The sequence below is a fragment of the Amphiprion ocellaris genome, chromosome 4 (genome assembly GCF_022539595.1).
Source record: "Amphiprion ocellaris isolate individual 3 ecotype Okinawa chromosome 4, ASM2253959v1, whole genome shotgun sequence".
Lineage (NCBI taxonomy): Eukaryota > Metazoa > Chordata > Actinopteri > Pomacentridae > Amphiprion > Amphiprion ocellaris.
Window position 1 is genome coordinate 32,790,730 of NC_072769.1, and position 22,445 is coordinate 32,813,174.

At 39.9% G+C, this 22,445-nt stretch overlaps 1 protein-coding gene and 1 long non-coding RNA gene across 3 annotated transcripts; both read right to left on the reverse strand.

The window, feature by feature from the left end:
- Window positions 1-224: 224 nt before the first annotated feature.
- On the reverse strand, window positions 225-4,271 carry LOC129348701 (uncharacterized). Its single transcript, XR_008601348.1, has 3 exons — window positions 4,067-4,271; window positions 387-444; window positions 225-271 (listed from the first exon to the last, which is right to left on the reverse strand). It is a non-coding gene; the product is annotated as an uncharacterized LOC129348701 (long non-coding RNA).
- Window positions 4,272-5,597: 1,326 nt separating this feature from the next.
- Window positions 5,598-21,827, reverse strand: card14 (caspase recruitment domain family, member 14). Of its 2 annotated transcripts, none has more exons than XM_035954329.2 (20): window positions 21,439-21,827; window positions 21,006-21,143; window positions 20,594-20,919; window positions 18,818-18,979; window positions 18,575-18,694; window positions 18,069-18,194; window positions 14,810-14,959; window positions 14,599-14,721; window positions 14,130-14,230; window positions 13,433-13,488; window positions 13,168-13,228; window positions 12,172-12,388; window positions 11,969-12,095; window positions 10,507-10,747; window positions 9,681-9,744; window positions 9,468-9,588; window positions 9,188-9,352; window positions 8,534-8,649; window positions 7,408-7,523; window positions 5,598-6,108 (listed from the first exon to the last, which is right to left on the reverse strand). In XM_035954329.2, the coding sequence occupies exons 1-20, from the start codon at window positions 21,650-21,652 to the stop codon at window positions 5,901-5,903; spliced, it is 2,952 nt and encodes a 983-aa protein (XP_035810222.2). In that variant the 5' UTR covers window positions 21,653-21,827; the 3' UTR covers window positions 5,598-5,900. The 2 variants fall into 2 exon arrangements, with proteins under 2 accessions (XP_035810222.2, XP_023139328.2); XM_023283560.3 differs by having other exon boundaries at window positions 18,818-18,976; window positions 21,439-21,822.
- Between the last annotated feature and the right edge of the window lie 618 nt (window positions 21,828-22,445).

Sequence of the window (22,445 nt, forward strand, 5' to 3'; positions counted from 1 at the left end):
GAAAATCAAACCGCACTGTCTGAAAAAAAATCGCAAATTAGATATTTTCCCCAAATCATTCAGCCTGAGACAAAAAAAAATAAAAAATTGGTCCAGACTGACCATTTAGGACTAATTACATATGACTGATCTTTGTGTTAGCCTTGGTATACTGACAAATAATTTTAAAACAGTAGAGCTGTGCAAAGGATAAGAGAGAATCAAGGAGGAAACATGATAAATACCTTCAAAAGGTTGTTCTGTCAAACTGCATCGGATCCTGCGTTGAATCCTAAAACAAACAAACAAACAATGGCATCCTGTTAGTGTGAAGGAGAAACAGGGAGATAAAGTAGACATGATCTGTGTTCTCCAAACAAAGAGTGTTGACTAAATTGTAAACTCACCAAGTCAAAAAGATGCCTCTTTGGATGTATCCTTGAACAATAAACAAGTGAATGCATCCTGTATACGTGAGAAAGAGAAGAGCAGACATGATAAATGATTGACCAAATTATCAGTATCTTTTATAAAAAGCAGCAATGTGCCAAAAACTACAGAAGAATTGGCTTCCATGCAGAAGACACCAATTACCCGAGATCCTAATAAACACATAAACAAAACAAACGCTGCAGCTGATTCACTGTTAATGTTGATGAAGAATGCTTAACAAAATAATGATGTTTCTACAATAAGACAACAGCAGAGCAAAATAAAAAAATACTTTTAGCACAAAGTCAGAACTGATGTGTGTTAACTGCTCGGAAATGTTTCGGAAATGTCTTTGTTTAGCAGCCATTTGTCAAAAAAAGTATTTAAATTCAAATAATCAGAGCCACCGATGCAACGCAGATAAGTAACATGTAAAAGAAGTTCATTGTCCAAACAAAATCTGTGCCTTTTGAAGGATTACTTTTCCAATAGAATTAAACAAAGGAACAGAGAAAACTGTTTAAAAAAAAAAAAAAAAAAAAAAGCAACCAAACACTTAAATTATTAAGCAACAAACTAAAAAATAGCTCCTGTGTGCTCCGTGTGATAATAGCCACTGGCCTCCCTCCACAATATGTTGTTTCTTGCACAGATCTAATTTTCCACAACTAATCCACATGATAGACTATCAGTCAGTCTGATAGATATTATTATTTTAAACTGTATAAAAAAGAAAACAAGTTTGTTTACATGCTGGTTCCACAAATGAACAGCATTTGAACTGAGAAAACAGATTGGCTTGGGGAAATAAAACACATCTGATGTACGAAAATATTTAAGCTACAGAATGAATGAAATTGAACAAAAACAGTCTGTCCTTGTCAGCAGTATCTTGCAACTGTTTCTACGACACGAAGAAACAGCCAGGTTGGTTTACTTTTTAAATCTGCACCACAAATGATTCGCTATAAATTAATCTGTCAGTTACTTCAACAAAGAACCGGTTAGCTGGTACATAAAATGGCAGAAAACAAGAACAATGTCAATCGATGCTTCCCAAAGCCTAAGATGGCATCTTCAAATGTCTTGTTTTCTATCAACTTAAAGATATTCAGTCACAGAGGAGTAAAGAAACCAGAAAATAATCACATTTAAGAGGCTAAAAATCAGAGAATTTAGCTTTTGTTTCTTCAAAAATTACTCAAACTGATTAGTCAAATCATCAAGATACTAGCTGATAATAGTTGACAATTCATTAATTTAATAATTGTTGCAACTGTGGTTACCATGAATTGAGTTATTCATGCCATCTGGTGAAAATTGCTGCATTTTTTTCACATTGCACTAAATATTCACAGAGAAGCAGCACGTACTGATGTCATATTAGCTTATCAAGCAAAGCACACATGTATTCATAAAAAACAGAAACCTAACCAAATTGAATTAGAGGAAATTGTGGAGAGTTTGTATTATTGCCATGTTAACACAACTTTACAAACAGCAGCTAGTCTGCATGTAAAAAGATGCATCCTGTTGATCTAAGATGTGAAGACAACACAAAGTGCCTTAAACCTGACTAACAGCCAGCAGACTCCTCAGTCAGACTGTATAAAAGTCTGTGACAAAATGACACCTTCTCACCAGAGACTACATGCAGGTGTTTTGTGTGTAAAGGTGAACACAAATCATATGCTGTCTTGTTTTCCTGTTTACCTAATTTTACTTCCAGCAGCTAAAGACAGAACTGTACTTCTCCCTAAAGTTACACTCATTTGTTTGATTAAACCAGACAGTGTATTAAATGGACATTAAGTTTAAAAACAACACCTGCAGAGTTGTGGTGGCCATCTTGTTCTGGAGTTTAAAGAGGAGACACACCTCAAATTGGGCTATTTTATTGGAAGATGAGTAGGTGTGGTCTCAGTTCTGATTGGACAGTAGATGGGTGATGAAATTTGAAATAATTAGGGGAAATACATAAGGAAGCACTAATGTTTGTTCATTCTGGAGGTTCAGTATCGATGAGTGAATGCGTAACTATAAATGAAAGCACTGTGATTTTATAGAATCTTCAGAAAATCAAGTGAATGTGCTGTTAAACTTTTAGAGCTGTTACCTGATTGGTCGGTTTGAATTTGGAGGGAAGCCCTGAAGGTGTTTTCTTTTGGAGACCACAATAAAAGGCTTCCTAGTTTTGTCCTCCACATGCGCTACCATCTTTACAGCTCTCTCTGCAACATGTGTGGTCCCAAGTGTGAGTTCTACATTCAATGCAGCAGGATGTTAATTGTGTAAATTATGGCTGAAATTTGGCATGTTACATCCAGATTCAATGGAGCGAGACACAATAAAATTCCAATGACATTGTGGTTCCTGCATCCAACTTTTACATGCAGATAATAAATAAATCTGAAATAAAACTAGGATTTAAACAAATAAGATGGAAGATTATTTAACATTGCTAGGCTGATCTACATGATTAATGGACTGGTCAGGCCAAAAAAAAAAAAACAACTTAAAAATATTTGTGATGGCAAGTCTTGTCCGTTATTTATTAAGTTGGTCAGAACTAGAACATCTGTGTGCTTTAGAGACACAGTGAGCTGAAAATGTTCTTGTACTGATAACTTTGTTTATTTCTGTATATCACAATAAAAGCTCCTGAATTCTGTTTCCACCTTCATCAGGCAACAGTCGAGAAAGTTTTAAGCTGGAAAGCAGGAGCTGCAAAGATGCTGCAGTTTGTGTCAAAAACTGTTGAATAAGCTCAGTCCAATATGAACACACAGACATTATATACACATACTTTCAGGTTGGGTTATACCTGTACACTGTGTTTTTTTTAACAGCTCATGTCTAATTTGTCTGTTATTTTACAGATTTCCTGTTTTTGATAATCAATAGTAAATAATAGCAGACAAACATTCATTTAGAGGTTAATCCTACATACAACAGGCCAAACTGTAATAATGTCACCTTTTAAAAATCTGTTTTTTAATTCACGGTCATTTGTTCTTTTCCAGCATTTGACTGTAAAAAAAATGTGCTATTTTAACTGTATTTAGGTTGGCTAAAATATTTTGTTTTTGTTTGCTAATGTTTGTCGTTATTTGAGAGAAAAAATATGTATAAATACGGACTGAAGATGCTGTAAAAACTGTTTCTTCTACAGATTTTTCCTGTTTTGTCAAATTAAAGGTGATATCTACTAAAATTACAGAAAAAAATTTAGTTACGAGTTGAATGGGAAAAACAACAACAAAAAGGCCAAAATTGTATTTAATGTGTGTATCAAAAACTTGCATTTTCACCAATAGTATTTTTTCTTGTACACTGTATGGCTGTGAAATTACAGTTTTGTTGCATTTATACCAGCTAAAAATACTACTATTTGCTGTTAGTTTCAGTGTTTTTACAATTTTTGAATGTTACAGTGTTCCATCATTTGTAAATATACTTTCCTGGCACCCATCCCGCTATTGTTGCCGTTTTTACGGATTATTATTTCTCAGTGTAAACACAACATTATCACAAATGAAGAGCCAGAACTCCAGAATTAACCTCTATATGTTTCACGTTCGTATCAAACAGGAACTGTTGTCTTGCTAGTTACACATTACAGAGTAAAGTCTAAAAACGTTGTCAGAAAACTCACCTGTTACTTTTCCACTTCCACTTCCCACTTCCGCTTCTTTTGTGGTTTTTACTTTAGCTGCAACTCCTGACAGGTGACACGGTGTCTGAATAAATTATATATCAACAGCAACAACTGGTTTAAAACATACTATAAATAGTTTTTCGTAGTTTTCTTCCGAAAAAATGTCAAACATATTCCTTTCCTCAATTTTGCGGTGACGCAGCTGTTAATTAGACGAGGCCTGTCGCAACTGCGCATGTGCCGGAGCTGACTGACCTAATTTCAAGACTAAATTGGTTCCACCTGGAGATGAGACGGTTTCAGCTATGATGAATGTTAGATGGAATGAAAGAAGGAAAGTAAAAGGCAGAAAGTTAGAGAGTTAAAAAGAAGAAGTAGTTCGTTATGTTTAGTAGCCTTTATGCTTAAATTTATGCGATTATCTGCAGAAATAAATACAGTATCTGCACAAATTCTTCACATTTTTAAATTCAGATGTTCATCTAGTCTCTTTTTTTCAAAAACAATATTTGAGCATTCAATATATCAATATACATACATCATACATATAACATACATCCAGCATCTTCACCAAGATTTCATTCTCTGCACAGCCTCTCGTGGTTTCTAACTCTGATTCTCTTGGAGTGTTTCAGCCCATCCCTCACTTTCTGATCATCCAGTCTTAATGTCTGCTCTGTGAGAAGGACCAGTGTTGGGCGTCTCTTATTATTCTGCTTCCTAGACATCCAGCAGCAGGTAGACGTACAGTTGTTCCATGTGTGGATCAACTGGAGGTTTCAAAGGTTTTAAAACTGTGGTCTTTCCTGAAAACAACATGCTCTTGCTGTCCTCTGGTGTAGTTTGGCAAATGAAGGTTATGTATTTATAGCATCTTCAAACTTAAATATGCATTTTTCTGAAAATACCTGGAAATTAAGGATGAATATCCTACATGATGTATCCAACATTATTTATTATGACAGGGAATTTTTTTTATTGAATTCATGAATAGTATAAAATACATTTAATGAGGCTAACAGTTATAGTAAGCATCACCAAACGTGGTTTGAATCAGCTTGAAAATAGCAATCGAGTAAAAATGAGTTAATGCTTTTCAAACTTAAATGAACGTAAATCGACCAGTATTGCTACATATTCATTACTGTGGGAAGTGAGATATGTTAACTCCTTTAGGAATTTCACAGAAACTCAGAGAGATGTGAGGTGTTTGACCAGACAGACTGAAGGTTTTTGGAAGCTTTGCAGTCCAACAAGAGGCAGAAGAATACATAAGACTGAAAGAATATACAAATATACAAATATATATATATATATATATATATATATATATATATATATATATATATATATATATATATATATATATATATATATATCAGAACTAATTAGAAACATAAATTTGAGAAGTGACAATCTACAACAGTAGAAAGGTCTTGAACTGGTCATTACAGCGGTCAGGTAATAAAAGAGAATCCCTCATAGTGGGAAATGATCTACAACATATTGTAGAGATATGGTGCAAACAACCCAGTACAGTATGTTTTAATGATATATGTAGGTGTCTTCAGAGGACACTATACAAATATTTTAAACAAACACCTCAAACAGGGAGGCAACACAGAGTGTAGAAAATGTTTCTAGGTACAGTAAATAATCATATGTCTGCATACACACTATAAAGTATCATAGATACATACTCATGTTGACAAATCTACTTCTTGTAAAGCTCATTTATCCTGTTAATATATTCTAATATACAAAAAAGCCCTCTGAGGAATTATAATTCCTGCTATTGTTTGTTGGATTGTGTTCTGCTCCGTGCTCTGCTTCACCACAGGTCGGGCTCCACCCAGACGATCTTCTTCTGCTCCTCCCAGATGATGGTACGAAGGCTGGTCAGCAGGGACGTCTGATCACACCAGGAGTCTGGAGCCACGGTGTGATATAAACATGGCAGTTTGTCCAGCAGCGGCTCTTCGCTCCTTGAACACGCCAGCAGCTGATCCTCCGACTGACCGTGACGCTGCAGCTTTGACCTGGAATGTTTGGAGAAATATTATGAATAAACTACAACATACACTGTGCACTACATTGTTTCTTTGCTGGTGTTTTGGTTTTAGATTGCTAGTATGTTTCCCTACAACTACAGCTGAGTTTCAGTCAAAGGATTCAAAGGCTATATTGTCATATGCAGCAATGCCAGGTTCTCTGTGTTCCTGCCTTACATTATTTCATCTGCAATCTCTGATTAAATTATGAATATTTAAAATGGTATGTGCCAAATTTATTCCCAATGGAACAAGAATGAAGAAACAGTTTGGCAGCTCTTTTTTTCAAATTTTAGCTCACCGATAATGCAAGATTATTCGATCCACTTGTCGAATATTGCAGATTCTGAATCAATGACTTGATGCTCAATAACATTGAACATCTCAGAATTTTATCTTTAATATTTCCTGAAATATTGTTGTTCAAACAGCCTCAAATTTCAATGTGCAATAAAATGTGGATGAAAGGCCACTTTCTTAAAAAAAAAAAAAAAAATTATCTCAGAAAGTATTTGATATATCGGTCTAAAATTTCACAGATATCTTTTAATGATTTAAGATTTAAGAATTCCCCCTCGGTGTCGTGACAAACCTACTCACAGAATACACTCATTCAGACACCCTCATCACTCCCGTCTACTAGCACATACTGAGGTAATATACATGAATGTAAAACAGTGAAAAAGTTTTTGTACAGAAAAGAACTGCATCAAAGAAGCATGAGCAAAATTCATGTTGCAGAAAGGTAAGATCTGCTCATGCAAACTGTGACAGGTCATGTTAAATATACCAAGTACATTGCCTGTACAGAAGAAAGAGTGCACTGTTTTGTGGTGCAAAGGTCAGTATGTGCAAAATATATACTCTAGTGCAAGATTGTATTGAGTCCTTTGGTTGGTAATGTGGGGAGTTTGAAGGAACTGAAATTACTCTTGAACAGGTTTTGAATCAGAGGCGACAGGTTTTCCTCAAGTCATAACTGAACTCTCATCAATCACACCAGAATACCCTTCAAACAAGAAGCTGAAATACCAGCAGAATAGTCCAGAATATGGTACAAGCAAGAGACAACATAATGCAGGAACATGCTCTCTTTTATTCTTCAGTGGAACAACAGTCTCATAATACTGATTAACCTAAAGTCTGGTTTTGGTGGGAGGAGAATGTCAACACACCAGAATAAAACCATTACAAGATTTGTACTGATGTTTATATAATACTGTTATCAGAGTCATGAGTGACGAGGTGCAGCTCTGTCTGTATTTTGTGAGAAGATAAAAAATTCACCTCAGTTTGCGTGCACTACGTGCAGTCTGGCCAACATAAATGATTATGGGGAAGATCTCAGAGCGGTGCAGCCGCCGCACACAGTCGAGGCCTAAAGGCAGCACACAGTGGATTCCCTGTAGAGTGTAGAGGAAGGAAAAGGAAGACGAGTTTAAAAAATTTCTACTTGAGCATGAGCTTTAACAGCTGTACTATTCAGTAAAATTAATTTGAACCTACTGATTCACAGCAGATTTTAAAAAGTATGTTATCTTTGTAAACTTGCCATCAAAATATCAGTTATCAGCACTAGAAATTGTGAAAACAGAAAGGGTCGTCAGATTTTAAACTTTACAATGTTTGTTAAAGTAGCCATGTGTGGCGAATCTATGTTTAAAATTCTTTTATTAAAAACATTCCACACATTTCAATTAAAAAATTTCTGTAAAAAACAATAAATTTTGCACGCTTTGGCACAACTGGGCTACCATGAACGACTCAGCCACGAATGACAGTCACGTGACAAAAATTCAAGGCATTTGGCTGAACTGCAGGCTGTGTTTACTCAGAACAGAAAGGAGGCAGCTTTGAGAAATTCTTTAAAAGAGGAAGTAGTTAAATATCCATAGTATGCAGAGCCACCATTTTTGGTAACGCCTGTTGGCAGTTGAAAAATGTTTTATATGTTGATTCCAGAAGAAATTCAGCTTATTCATGACTTATGGCATTCCTCATACTCTACAGAAGCTATTTCAAAGTTCATGCTCTTATTCATGGTTGTTCTTTTTCCATCCAGGAGCAGGAGCATAAAAATGTGACAGGAGTAGAAAATTATCAGACACTGCTTGGGATTCAGATGGTTAAAGCATAATTTGTGGTCATAGTACTGTCATAAAGCAAAATACTGGAATAATAAATAAAGGTTTGACCTAATGATGGTGCTAGAGATGATTGTTGCTACAAAGTTAATCTCTGTACATGAGTGCTATGTATGTGTCAAGCAAATTGGATTAGAACTCAATACATTTCACACCAAACAGTGGCATTTAAGGAAAAGCTGGGCTCACCCTCCTTTAGTTGCTGACATATTAAACCCATACATATGACAATCAAACATTAGACCTAATATTTTGTTGAATGTTCTGACCTTCTTCATGACTTTCTCGACACTCTGCAGGGTGTAGCAGCAGCGTCCCTGTTCACACTCCTCCAGGATCTCAGACCTCTGCAGGCGGGTGGTGTGTTCACTGGAGCTCAGCACCTCTGAGGAGCAACAAAAAGATTAGGTTCCACATGATGGTGTGCTGTGCATTATTTGATTTTCTTCTGCATCCTGTGTTTTTTTTCCCTAAATAGTATTTGTTGCTGTAATGAATAAACTTTCCCACAGAGATCATTAAACTTTTATTTCACCTTATCACACAAGGGAACACATTTACTCTTCTTAGCCTCCATCACTTTTATCGCTATTTATTTACAAAGTTTATTTCCTTTCTGGTTTACAGCAACAGACAAAGCCATAAAATATTTAACATCGCAGAGTACGGAACTGGTTGTTTACCAAGCTGGCAAAACACGCGTCCATTACGGCATGACACCGGAAACAGAGGAAGAGACACATAAGCAATCTCACCAATAAAACACGTGACAGGTCAAATCTAACAGACTTATCTGTCTACTCAGGAAAGTGTGTCCCTTCTTTCTATCTAAAAATGTGTCTACTCTAGCGTGTGCTGCAGCTGAGATAGATAAGAAGATGAAATGGTTTACTGTCAGCATATAACAACGCAGTGTTTCTTACCTGGTTCACAGAGCTGAAAGCCCTGCCAGCCTGCCAGCTTCTTGTCGAGGATGCGCCCCAGGACGGTGGGCAGCAGCAAGACAGGCCTGCAGATGGGTGGATAGTGGGGGGTGACCAGGGTGTAGGGCATGAGGGTTACACAACCTTTGGGTGCAGATGTGGCACCTACATGGAGAGGAATATACACAGTTAGTCTTTAAAAACACTGCTAAATGCGTCAAACAAATGTTACAGCAGATTCAATAAAGCTGAATGTTTGTGCTGCTGCAGGTTTTTGTACCTGAATCCACGCTCTTGGTCTTTTCACCCTCCACACTGACCCACAGTGGGTTCCTGCCCAGACGCCCGGTGCTCACAATCCTCACTGCCTTCTGTTTATTCTGGGCCACCACACGACAAATCTGAAAAGCCAGAGGAATATTCCCAGGAATGAGGAATGAGCTGACACACTGGAACTTTGGATCATCTCACTGGTATTGTAGATTATTCTCACCTTTGGAGATTTCTTTGTTTGAAAGCTCATATCTTCAATGGCTCGAATCAGGAGTCGCTGTGCTCTGTGAATTCACAAAATCTGTTAGTACTGTGAGAGAACGTTTCAATTAAATTTTGCATAAGGTTAGGGAACAGCTTTCCTGAATTGGCTGACATTAACCTGAACTCGTATTTCAAACACTCATCAATAAACACCAAATCTGCATCATATTTGGTATACAATCACCTACCACTTTATCAAGTTTATCTGTGAAATTTAATGGAATCCAATCCATTATCTCTGCAATAAATTCTATTTTTACAAAAAAAAATGTTTTTAGTATTTGTTAACGTTGACAACAGAAATTTTATAATTCTACTTTATGTGTATTACTGGGGTGTTAGTGGGTGGCGGTGCTGTACTAAACTGCATTACATTTAAAAACATTTTCAATATTTTGTAGACTCCATCAACATATGCGCTCTCCCTGCACCAAGTCCTGTCTGAATATTTACACAACAACATGGCAAATGCTGTGAAAAGGGGGACTAATGGGACAAGAAATAATTGAAACAGTGGAAATGTGGGAAAAACAATAAAAAATACAAATGGGGGACCAAACCTACAACCTCAAAAATAATAGAGCTGTGCAAGAATCAGACGAGCCAACAGACCACTGTTCTGAAACCACACACAGAGCAGACAACTGTAAATCACTCTGACAGTCTTGAGGCCTGTAAATACTAAACATACCAATTTAGATTCAAGGAATAATAGGACCTGCACACGTGGTCCACGTATAACAAGAAACAACTCCGACATTCCTCATCAGGGCACCACCAACCTGTAATAATTGGGTACAGTTCCACTCTGGAGGTCCAGCAGCTGACAGGGGTGAACTTGGCTGGCGTACCACATATCCTCCGTGCCTGCAGGTTGGGTGTTCGTCACGTGCAGGATGTCGTTGCAGGACACGGCCAGCGTTCCTCCAGGACCAGCAGGGAGGGACATGTTGACTCGTACGTAGAAGGAGTCTCCAGAAGATGTTTCACAGCTCCGCAGCTGCTGCAGCAGCGCCTCATAGTCTGAACAGGCAGAAGAGGATGTTAAAAACCACTGTGACTGAAACACTGCAAATACGCAATGTTGATCATATTCAAAATTGTTGTTAGTTGCTGTACATTGTGACTTTGGTGGTTGCAGTCATACTAGGTCAACATTTTATTTCATTTCATTTCATTTAACCTTGACACCCTCACCTACCTCTGACAAAGTGGTGATTCAACCATAATACCAACTTCTCTGCTTCTCAGTTCACAAGTAAAAAAAAAAAAAAAAAAAACAGCTCTTAACAGCTGACTTCAGGGCAGAAAGGAGGAAGGGACTGAATTTTTAAAAATAGCTGCTATTTATTATTTCAAATGTCCGCCTGTACAAGAAACAGCGCCCAAAACCTTGTGAGAGCATCCATACTGTTACCGAATGTAAACACAGGTCGCATATGTGACGTAAGAACATATTTTGTCGCAGGCGGTGACGTTTCGAAACGCAAAACCCCGGTTACTGATGTCCACATGCAGACGCATAAAACGGAGAATTCGCAAATCTTCACTTTGGTCGGAGTTTTTAAAAAGAATCATTTTTGATGACGTAAATCTGCGTTTTCGTGTGGATGATAGGCCGAATCGTAGAAAAATATCTTCGTTTTGTGAGATACCCGGCTACGTGTGGACAAGGCCTCAGAGTTTGTTGAACCTGCTTCTTGAAACGGACCTGTTCTATTACGTTTAGTTTGACAGTTTAATCGTGAAGCTACATTCTTTGCATTCTGTAAAACAAAGACTGCCTCACAAACACAGAAGGCTGATCAACATTATATCTTACTGTTATTTCCTCATGTCACAATATGACAAACGGGGAGTTTCCTCATGTTGCAGCTGGTCATCCCTTTAATCTCCAGACTATCTGCTTCCTGGAGGTTTGATATTAGCTGGAACCATAAAATCTTATTTCCAGCTAATACCCAGATACAGTCTCTGTGACAAACACAATGCATAATAGAGCACTGACATATGACGTTTCCTGTGTTTATGTGCATATTTACAGTAGTAAATTTATTTGACTCTGTAGGGAATATGTTTTAAAGAGGAACAAAGATTTCTAAGCTGGGGGATCATTTTGGCTTCAAAATGGGAGAAACGTTGCAGAGTATCTTCTCTAAAATGGTGTAGAAATGATTCATGATGGCACTAACATCTTGCCTATATAGAGCTCAGAGTTCTTCATGTACATGCTGTGGGACATACCATCTTGTCTGGGCCGGAGGGAGAGGTGACAGAGGCCTGTGACCTGGCCGAGAGCCCACATAGCTTCCTCTAACGTGGAATCCTCCAGCACCATCTTCAGAGCCTTATGGTTCTGCTCGTATTTCACCTGTAGAATGACAGTATGTTGAGAAACACCTTCACAACAGACAAATCAATTAGGAGAACTGTTTTCTCGGACCTACCTCCACTATCTGTGCCCCATTGCTGATACCCACAGTATGGGCGGCGCTCCCCTCAGTCACCTGGTGCACAAACACTCCGGTCTTATTGCCACCCACCACTGTGAGCTGCCTGAGTAGTTCTTCGCCTTGGAAGGAGATGCTCAGGATTCGACCGTTGACACGGATTGCTTTTGGACGAGATCGCACCAGGAAGGGAGGGGCTAAGGTTCTGGGCAGGCTGGTGAGATGAGAGGCAAAGAGGGATGCATTAAAATGCTTCAGTAAACACTCAGGTTACATCTAAGACCATAGGTTTTTAGCTTTTGTAAGAAGGAAAATGTAAAAATAGTAGATGACAGTAAATGTCTTCATGTTAGCATTTTCACCATGGACATGTTGCCATTCTTATGTCAGCACTTAGTGGAAAGCACAGCTGTGTCTAATTACACGCCACAGAGCTGCCAAAATGTAAGTAGAAATTCACATCACCCTAAATAAAGCCATATTGAACATTTAGACACAAATCCTACACAGTCAATAATTTTCTGAAGTCAGCGACCCACAGTAGCAGCTGACATTTGGTATCTTCCCTGGCGATGCTTATCCAGAACGATACTGCAGCCACGTTTACATTTGCTAGAACGGCAGATGTTTAGATTAGGCTGCATGCTGTAATATTAAGGGCTCACACTTTCTGCCTCCACCCCATGTGCTTTTACAGTACGTATTATGTCATTAATAATTATTAAATTTAAGTTATTATATGGTCAAAACATGAGAGTGCTGTGTTCAATTTACCAGCTGCTGATTATTGATTACCAGCTTCCTGTATCTCCTCCTCTCCTCTGTGTTAACCTGTATTACACTTACTGCATGACTGACCTTAAGAATATTAATGTCCTTTAGTGTACAGAATGTGCAAACTCATGTAAACTGGCATCTGTTCCAGATCTCAAAAATGCATTGTCATAAAAAGCTATTTATTAAGAATGACGTTCGTCCAGTGGATTGTCTCACCCGCAAGAGCTGGAGCCACTAGAAGAGGAAAACCTGGGAGTCTGTTTGTCTTCACTGCCAACTAAACAAAAGAGAAGCTGTTTAATGGTTTGGCATCAGGGTTGTTTCTCAGGAAATAATATGCCAGGGTTAATGTGTCACTTTACAGGCTTGAAAAACATCCAACACTGTGTAAAAGCTAATGAGAATCCAGCCATACATCAGCAAAGCACCACTCGCTCTGAAACACAAACACTCAAAGAAAGCTCATGTTTTCTATACATACCGCTGGGGAGGAACACAAAGTCGTCTAGTAGATAATCAGACTCTGCTGTTTCGCAGCTACAAGAGAACACAGGAACATTTACATGAGCACCACTTACAGATCTCTGTCTTTGTCTTTCCTGCACATGCAGATATATTCACACATAATACTAGCATTTGGCAAAGAGTTTACTTTCATGAGAATGTGAGACAACTATCATGTCATGCTACAACACAGATTGGTTTGCTGGTTACAGCCTTATAATGACAAAGCAGCATCTTCTGACAGCACTTTGAACATGGAAGCACAGAAGTTGCTCAAAGCTTTAATACAACAATTGAGGGATTTGAGTCTGTACAAACACTTGTACAGTGTATTCACAGTGTGCTTTAAATAGGATTTGTCAGGCTCCTTCTGCTTGCAGATTTCGGCTTTGTATATTTTACACTTGTACACACTCATTTGTGTCTTTTTTGTTGGAATTAAGTGACGTATAGTTAAGTTCCTCTTAATCCTGTAAATCAATAGTCCACCTGAAACTTGCTTACAACAACAGAGAGGAATGCAGAGGTCAGTAACACCTTAACTTCATACCTTCTGGGTAAAATGCTGCAATTGGAACTGATAATGTACTTTAAATTAAAAAAAAAAAAATTCTAAACAAACTTCACACACAAAATGACATATACTGTATATAAATACAGGAACACAGACACACCTGCTTTCTGCATTTAGAGCTTTCTGCCTTCGACGAATAGACTCTGGACTGGGTGGCTCAGCGTTTCGGGATCGGACACTACTTGCTGCAGCATCTTCATACTACACATATGTGCAAATACAAATTTAAAATCATTACTGGAAAAAAAGAAATTGAAATAATCAAGAAGAAAGTTAATTGTGGCAAAACTGTGATTCCTGGATGTGTTAGTAATATGTTTTTCACATTCAGAGGAATGAGCTATATCAGGCTTTGGCTACACAGATGGCAGTTTTAGGTAAAATTAGGAGGTTTTCTCATGGTATTTATGACAATAAGAACACGTTATTCAAGCCACATCCCATACAAGAGCTTTAAATAAGGAAAAACAGTAAATTAAAGGCATGATTTAGATCTTGAAATATGCAACCAAGCATTCAGGGTTAAGGTGATTGCTCATTGCCCAGCCTGTGCTGCTGATCTCACACACCTCTGAATTGCTGGAACTCAATGACATGGGATTAACTGCATTACTGCGGCAGAGCCGGCGTCTAGCTGGAGCTCTGAATTCTTCACAGCTGGACTTCATGCTCTCCCAGGCAACCTCCACCTCCTTTGTCACAAACACAGAGCAAACAATTGACAAAAATCTTTCTGTATGCGTCGTGCTTCTGTGCATGCTGACATGTATGAAAAATTACATCAGAGCTCTGCCGTTGTTGTCTGGAGTTGTGCGTCGCCTGCAGGCTGAAGACCCTTTCCTGCAGCTCCACCAGCTGGCACCTCAGGGTGTCCTTCTCAGCCAGAATGCGGGCGATCATGGCCTGGGCCTCATCTCTGGACAAGTACGCCTAAAAGAAAAGGAACCGTTTGAATTTATCATTCTTAGTTCACACAGAACTGACACATACACACACCTTATTCGTGCAGACAGACACATGCCAAAGTTTGTGCCTCATGTAGAAAACATAATGTCTCGACAATGGTGAAATTTGTCATGCGCCACTTGAAACTTAAAACATAAATATGCACATTTCAGTCAGGGATTGTTTGACTGAAGTAGTACTTGTGTGTGTACTGGCAAGGTGTGTGGTATGCAGGATGTTGTCAAAGAGGCGTCAGAAGGCGACAGCTTTCTGTGTTTTGACACATTCTTGTGAACACAACTGTGGAACAATAGATGATGGAAACTTGAGAATAAAAATGATTTTGAGCCATGAGTTTTGTATCTGTCTTTGTATATATTGCATAATAGTGAATTTAATATGTACAAAAAATCACAAATTAATAAACTGATTAGACTTTGAAGCCAAAAAGCAGCACATACAGTGCCAAATTAAAAGTTTTCACTTTTCATTACTTTTCGACACTGAATCATAATCAGAATAATTTGACTTTTTTTTTGTTTACTAGAATTTACCAAAAGAGTTTTGTGTTAAAGTGAAAACAGATTTCTACAAAGTCATGTCAATTAATTAAAAATATAAAATGTAAAATAAGTGACTGCATAAGAATTCACCCCTTTTGAGTCAGTATTTAGTAGATGCACCTTTGACCTCAATTACAGCATCAAGATTGTGTGGATAGGTCAGCCTTGCACTGTTGCCTTGCAGCTAGAAGATCCCTGGTTTGCGTCCGGCCTGGGCCTGGGATCTTTCTGCATGGAGTTTGCATGTTCTCCCTGTTCATGCGTGGGTTTTCTCCGGGTACTCCGGCTTTCTCCCACAGTCCAAAAATATGCGGAGGTTAATTGGTAATTCTAAATTGTCCATAGGTGTGAATGTCAGTGTGATTGTCTGTCTCTCTGCGTAGCCCTGTGATAGACTGGTGACCTGTCCAGGGTGTCCCCTGCCTTCACTCTAAGTCAGCAGGGATAGGCTCCAGCCCTCGGTGACCCTAATGAGGATTAAGCTGTCAGGGCTCCCTCCTCTGTCCCAGCTTCAGCCTCCACCTGACCTCCCTCGTCCTCCCTCTCCCCCTCCTCACTCCTATTCCTCTCTCCACCTTCCTGCTGCAGCTCAGCAGAGCTGCTCTGTCCAGCTGCTGCTCATCACTAATCACTCATCAACAGAACTCTGGACAGCTGCGGTGCAGCACACCTGATGATCATCTCCACCGTAAAAGCCGGCTGCACACTCCACGCTCTGCCAGATAGTAAACTCTGCTCACGCAGTCAGTCATCTAGTCTTGCACCTTTGCTGAGATTTTTTTCCATTGAAAAGCTTTACCTTGACTAACCCTGTTTCTCTTGTCTAGCTCCGCTGACCCAGCTGCCCGGTTCCACCTGCTCTGTCCTCCCATCTCCTGCACTCTGGATCCAGCCCTGACCAGACCTCCCCCCCTGCCTCCCTCACCTTGGACCTGCTACCTGCTCCTGGAACCCCTGCGTGTCGTGGAGGGTCTCTGCCTGCTGTGTGCCCCCCTCGGCTCTGGAAAACACCACGCCTGTCACCCTCCCTGGAACGAGGCCCTCCTGCCCGCTCTCCACCGCCGACCCACCCCACGGAGAACGCCAACCGGGCCGCCAGTTCCTGGTACAGTCACCCCCCCAACCTCCCCTTTAGTTCAGTTACTCCAGTCACCAGGTTCCCCACCCTGTCCAGCACTCCCCTTTTCTTTTTGTTAAATAGAATCCACCTTCGTTCTTGCCTCAGTCCCTCGTCTGTGTGCTCTCTGCTCGGGTTCACCCCCACGCCGTGACATAAGCGGTGTACAGATAATGGATGGATGGCTTTCTAAACACAAGGTAGCATTGTTTGTGCAGATCCTATGTGCATCACATATCATACAGCCAGTACCAACCAGTAATTACACCCAGAAGCTGTCAAACAAATCCTGTGCCTTTGTTTGCTGCACAGCTCCAGTGGAGCTGGTGGCAGCTCAATTCCATCTGACAGTTTCTAAGTCCTTGTCCACATGTAGCAGGGTTTTTGTAAAACCGAATATCCTGCCCTCTCTAGAAAAAAAACTTACGTAGACACCACCTCGTTTTTAGGAAAAAACTTCATCCACACCTAACCGCATAAGTGCGTTTTTCAGCACATTCGTAAGCATGCCGGACCTTTAGGTGGCAGTAGTTCCTCAAATCCTAGCAAGGTGGTGGAGAATAACCGTCCTTAACGTCGTCCTTCGCCTGTGTTGTTGAATGTGGAGCAGTATCTGGGCTTGTAAAAACAAGCAAGTAAAAAGCGCCTGTACAAGAAACGGCGCCCAAAACCTTGTGAGAGCATCCATACTGTTACCGAATGTAAACACAGGTCGCATATGTGACGTAAGAACATATTTTGTCGCAGGCGGTGACGTTTCGAAACGCAAAACCCTGGTTACTGATGTCCACGTGCAGACGCATAAAACGGAGAATTCGCAAATCTTGACTTTGGTTGGAGTTTTTAAAAAGAATCATTTTTGATGACGTAAATCTGCGTTTTTGTGTGGATGATAGGCCGAATCGTAGAAAATTATCTTCGTTTTGTGAGATACCCGGCTACGTGTGGACAAGGCCTAAGGTGTAGATGTGTTGTTAATTACAGTCTCAAAGACATTTTGAAAATTTATTTAATAGCAATTGATGGAGAATACAGGACAAGGCATTTAAATGAATCATTGCTGCATGACAGACATGAACAGCAAAACACATTGTTCAGGCAAACGGAAAGGTGAGCTATTATTTCACTTTCAAAAACAGTATTATTTCCAGCAGTAGTGAGTTCATCCAGTGTCCCTTATCAAATAATTACACACCTACACATGTAACTGTTGCAGTGACAGACAGTAAGAGCCAAAACAGCGGGTTGATATTTGATACTCTTCACAATGATAATGACTGACATGGGACTGCTTGACATTTCAACAGAAGAAAACAAACAGCATGATGGCAGATCAGTTCCAGCTATTCTTAAAAGTAATAGGTAAAACACAGACAGGAAAGTTCAAATGATGGGATTGTTGGCAGTTCCTTACCTGGTCTCTCTCTGCCTGGAGCTCTCTCATCTGGCTTTGGATCATAGTGCTCTTTTGCTGATGCATTTTACAGTCCAGTGTCAGCTGCTCCACCTGAAGGCTCAGACACTGCTTCTGATCCAGGAGCTGAACACAGAAACACAAAAACACATTCACGGGATTTTATGAGTAAGTTGATGCAATGGTAAATTACGTACGGCAGAAACTTTAGTGGTGGTATGTAGCATTACAATTTAACAATTTTTTATAACTGTTTATGTATTACTGCTGGTTTACAGTAACTCTTAAATTAAAAAGTGTTCTTTTATAATGCAAAATTTTAAATACTCAACATAAACAAAGAAAGAGCTAAAATTAGACTCTGGCTGCCGATTTCTGTACGTCATGAAACTGTGTAGGAACAGGCTTCTACAAAAGGTCACATTTCATTATAGTTGTTTGGCTGAATTTGCATGATATTTCCTAATTCATGATGACAGCAGCACAGAAAACACACATGCACATACCCCTTGCTTGTCTCTGAGCAGCTGCTCATTCTCCTCTCTGTAACACCTGAGTTGTCCTGCTAGCTCCACCTGACTATCAATGGCCTCAGCCAGGTCCTGGGCCAGGATGTCCTGACGAGCCTGGCAAGGAAACAGCAGTGACAGCAAATGAATTACAAAAAGCAAACATATAAGTAGCTATCGTCAGTCAATATTCCACATAGATCAGCTCACACCACAGAAAACTTAAGTGCTTATTCTCACTGGGTCCAGTTTCTCTGCCTTGGCCAGCTGGCAGCGCAGGCTCCTGACTTCTTCTTGCAGTTGTGGCGTTTCTGGAGTAGAAACACACCTGAGCGAGAGTTTCTTCTGGACGTCAGTCTCAGTTTGGACATTCTGCAGCTCAGTCTGCAGCTGATATACCTGCTACCACAAAAGACAAACAACACTGAAAGGGCTGCAACTATGTCCTCTGTCAACTGTTTTCCATTAGGTGAAGAATAAATTAAAGTTAATGTCTATAAAATGGCCAAAAAGTGCCTATTTTATCAGAATCCAAGGTGGTGGCTGTATGGCTGTCTCTGAGCAAGAACCCTAAAAATTCAAAAGATTTTAAATTTACAGTAAAGAAAAAAAACAAGAGCAAACCTTCATATCTGAGAAGTTTTTGCATTTTGCTTTGTAGATGACTTTAAAAGGGGTTAATCAGCTTCTTACTGTTTGTGACAATTGTGATCTTACAAAAACACAGACTTTTCTGTCACAGTTTGGTTAATTTCATATGAGATTTTTTTCCTCTACTCTTATTACCGGTTTGATGCAGATAGGGCCTCTTTGAAAAGGGAGAGGTCAGCAATAAGGGTTCAGCAATATTTGCATCAGAATCTGAAGCCATTTACAAAGATGTTACTAATCAGATCTGACCAAACCACACCCACAGTGTATATATTAAGCAGGCTAGCTTAATCTTAGTTAAACTCCTAAGAAATAAGTGCTAATAATGTTTTTCCACAAAAAATAGTTTCCTTGTTACATTACCAGTCTTGACTATTTACTGTTATAGAAAAATACTCTTTAAAAACTAATTGTTTCAGCATGCAATGGTCCGATTATATTCATTAAAACTAAGATAGAGTGTTTCTGGGGAACAAAATCAAAATGCGATAATTCTTCTACAATAAAACTTTCACTACAATATTCAATTTCACCTCTGATACTAATCCTCACATACAGAGGAACATGTTTAGAAAGCACAGCAGCAATTTTGTATCGCACATCAATACTTCTGCATAGGAGAAAAAAGTTGTAATAGGTCTTTTTATGGTTTCAGAAGAAATCAGATAACATAAGCCTTTATTAATCCCACAGTGGGGAAATTTGCTGCAGCAAATATAGTGCAAATGTAAAGATTTAGGAATGGTAGTACTAATTATGGAAATAGCAGTATTGCACGTGCCAGTGGTACAGATTCTTTCATGAACAGAAATAATGAGAGCAGTATTAAATATTGCACAGATTATTATCTCTATTACTGCTACTACTGATAAATATCACTTGAGTCACAATGTGTTAGGTCTGAAGACTACAAGTTGAAAATTAAGTAAAAATCACAGTCTACCTTAAAAAAAGAGGGTGTGGAATTGTTGCAGAAAGAAGGATCAGGTACACCTCCCATTATTCTCTGCAGCATCTTTCATTCGATCTTATCTGCCCGTTCTTTGAAACTCCCTTCTCACTTTTTGTAAAACCAGCTTTCTGCTGAAAATTTCCTTATAGTATTATATTTTGTCACGTGTCTCTCCACAAAAGGCTTTATACAACAGCTTTCTCAGGCTGTGATTATCTTGCCTCCCTGGACACTGCAGAATCTTCTAAACAGACATCACTCTTCAGCGCTCAGATTTCGGCTCTTTAACACTGACCTTCTGAGGACCTTCCCTGGGGATGACAGCTTTGTGTCACCAACAGGAAAAAGAAGATCTTTCTGTGCATTTCTGAGTTTCCCAAAGTGCAAAACAGACTTGAGTGAAAATCACTGACCTGCAGGTTCAGGTTGTGGAGCCGCTCGTTCACAGCTGATTGCTCTTCGATGGCTGCTGTGTAGCGTATGTACAAATCACACTTCTCATCCTTCAGCTTGGTCACGTCACGCTGCAGAGAACACAAGTATCTCTGCATTCGCTCGTTTTCGGACTGGAGGCACCTTGACTTCTCCTCCTGTTCCATTATCTGTCCAATTTCCAACTCCAGGGAGGCACAGCGTGCACTCATCCTGCCGGCTTCACAACGGGCCTCCTGCAGTTCCTTCTGCATCCCCGTCACTGCTCGGACCAGGTACTCAGTCAGCTCTGAGTACTTTATCAGGCCTGTGAGGAGAGCAACGCACTTCAGACAAACAGCAGGCAAAATGGCTAGCACTCCCTTAAAATGTAGGAAACTTTAAGCCACCAACCACTGAATCTGGAGGGCTCAGTACTGGGTTTGCGTCCAGTGACTTGGGTGTAGAGGGTTGGGTAATGAATCATCAGGCTCTCCAGCAATGCCACAGCACCATTCCTCCCCTGGGTCCTCAGCAGATCTAGCATGTAGCCTAAAAACAGCAATTTAATATTATCCTTAACATCAACACTAACATTTGAATCAACTTCATCAAGTCAATAATAACACGGAAATTACAATCAGAGATTTAAGGAACTGTGTTGTGGAAAAATGTTATCTGAAACTCTGTCAAGCAGAACAATGCACTCAGCAGTCATTGCAAACATACCAGGTGCAGTAAAAGATGATAAAACAGAAAACTGAGGCAGAATACAGCACTGCTTAACCCACCCAGACAGGGCTTTCTTTAAAATCCATAAAACAACAAATCAATTCAGGAATCTCACTGGTTCTCATGCATCGGTTGGTGAGGTTGTGGCAGGACAGGATCTCGTCCTCGTCCATCTCGGTGAGGACCCTGGCCTGCCTCAGGTATGGGATCACGATGCATGGCCGCACACCCAAGGAGATCCGGTGGCGATTGTCGTTAATCAGCTCCCACAGTTCCTCCTCGCCCATCTCCTTCAGGTCTGGACCCTCAGGAACAACCTCCCCCGCCATCTCTTGTGTCCCGAGTGTGTTAAAAAAGTTGCTGTTTGCCTGCTGCTGAGACACAGCTGAAGCAGATGGAGTCAACACCTCAGCACACAGAACAGCAGACTGATGGGAAGAGGCAAAGAAAGTGCAGTAAAAAGGGCTAGACTTTTTCCACGCCCTGTGGGTGTTTGTGTCAAAGCATGTGTTTGTGCGTGGGCGTGTAGGAAAACCTGAAAGACCAGACCTCTGTGATGCAGTGTGACGATGGGCTGAGGGTTGGCACAACCACATGCTGCAAACAGAGCTGGTTCTCACACAATCACAAATCAGACACTCTAAAACCATTAGTAAAGCAGGACACTTACTGTGGGTCCTTTTCATTTACACTCTGGGTGGCTTTGCAGTTGGTGTTTGCTTTAAACAGCTAATTCAATATCTAATCACGTCATAAACCTCTGCCTGGCTTTATTAATGGGTGAAGCAGATTTGTTTGTGTAGTGGAATACAGCAGCAGCCTGTGGCGTCAATAAACAAAGACACAGACACAGACACAGAAACATTAGATGATGTGTGAGTTCAACCTTAATAACCTTAATAATTCCTAACCACACAAAGGCAAACACACATACCAGGCTGCTGACAGGAGCAAACACTGAGCACTCAAGTGCAAAGTCCGTCTCAGAATGAAATAAGGTTGGGGGGAGTAGCTGGTGTCTGCATTGTCAGCACAAGGTCAGAGTGTTTCTCATGCTGTTTGCTAACTTACAGCTCCGATGTGTGTGAACTTACTGTGAACTGTTTGTAAAGGGTTTTATGC

What these genes read in the sequence shown, in the direction of transcription:
- card14 (XM_035954329.2), bottom strand. Translation starts at nt 21,652, where the DNA reads ATGGCGGGGGAGGTTGTTCCTGAGGGTCCAGACCTGAAGGAGATGGGC. An exon ending in AGGCAGAGAAACTGGACCCA is followed by an intron (nt 18,695 to 18,817) that starts GTGAGAATAAGC and finishes TTTCCTTGCCAG; the next exon opens with GCTCGTCAGGACATCCTGGC. An exon ending in TGAGTTCCAGCAATTCAGAG is followed by an intron (nt 14,231 to 14,598) that starts GTGTGTGAGATC and finishes ACATATGTGTAG; the next exon opens with TATGAAGATGCTGCAGCAAG.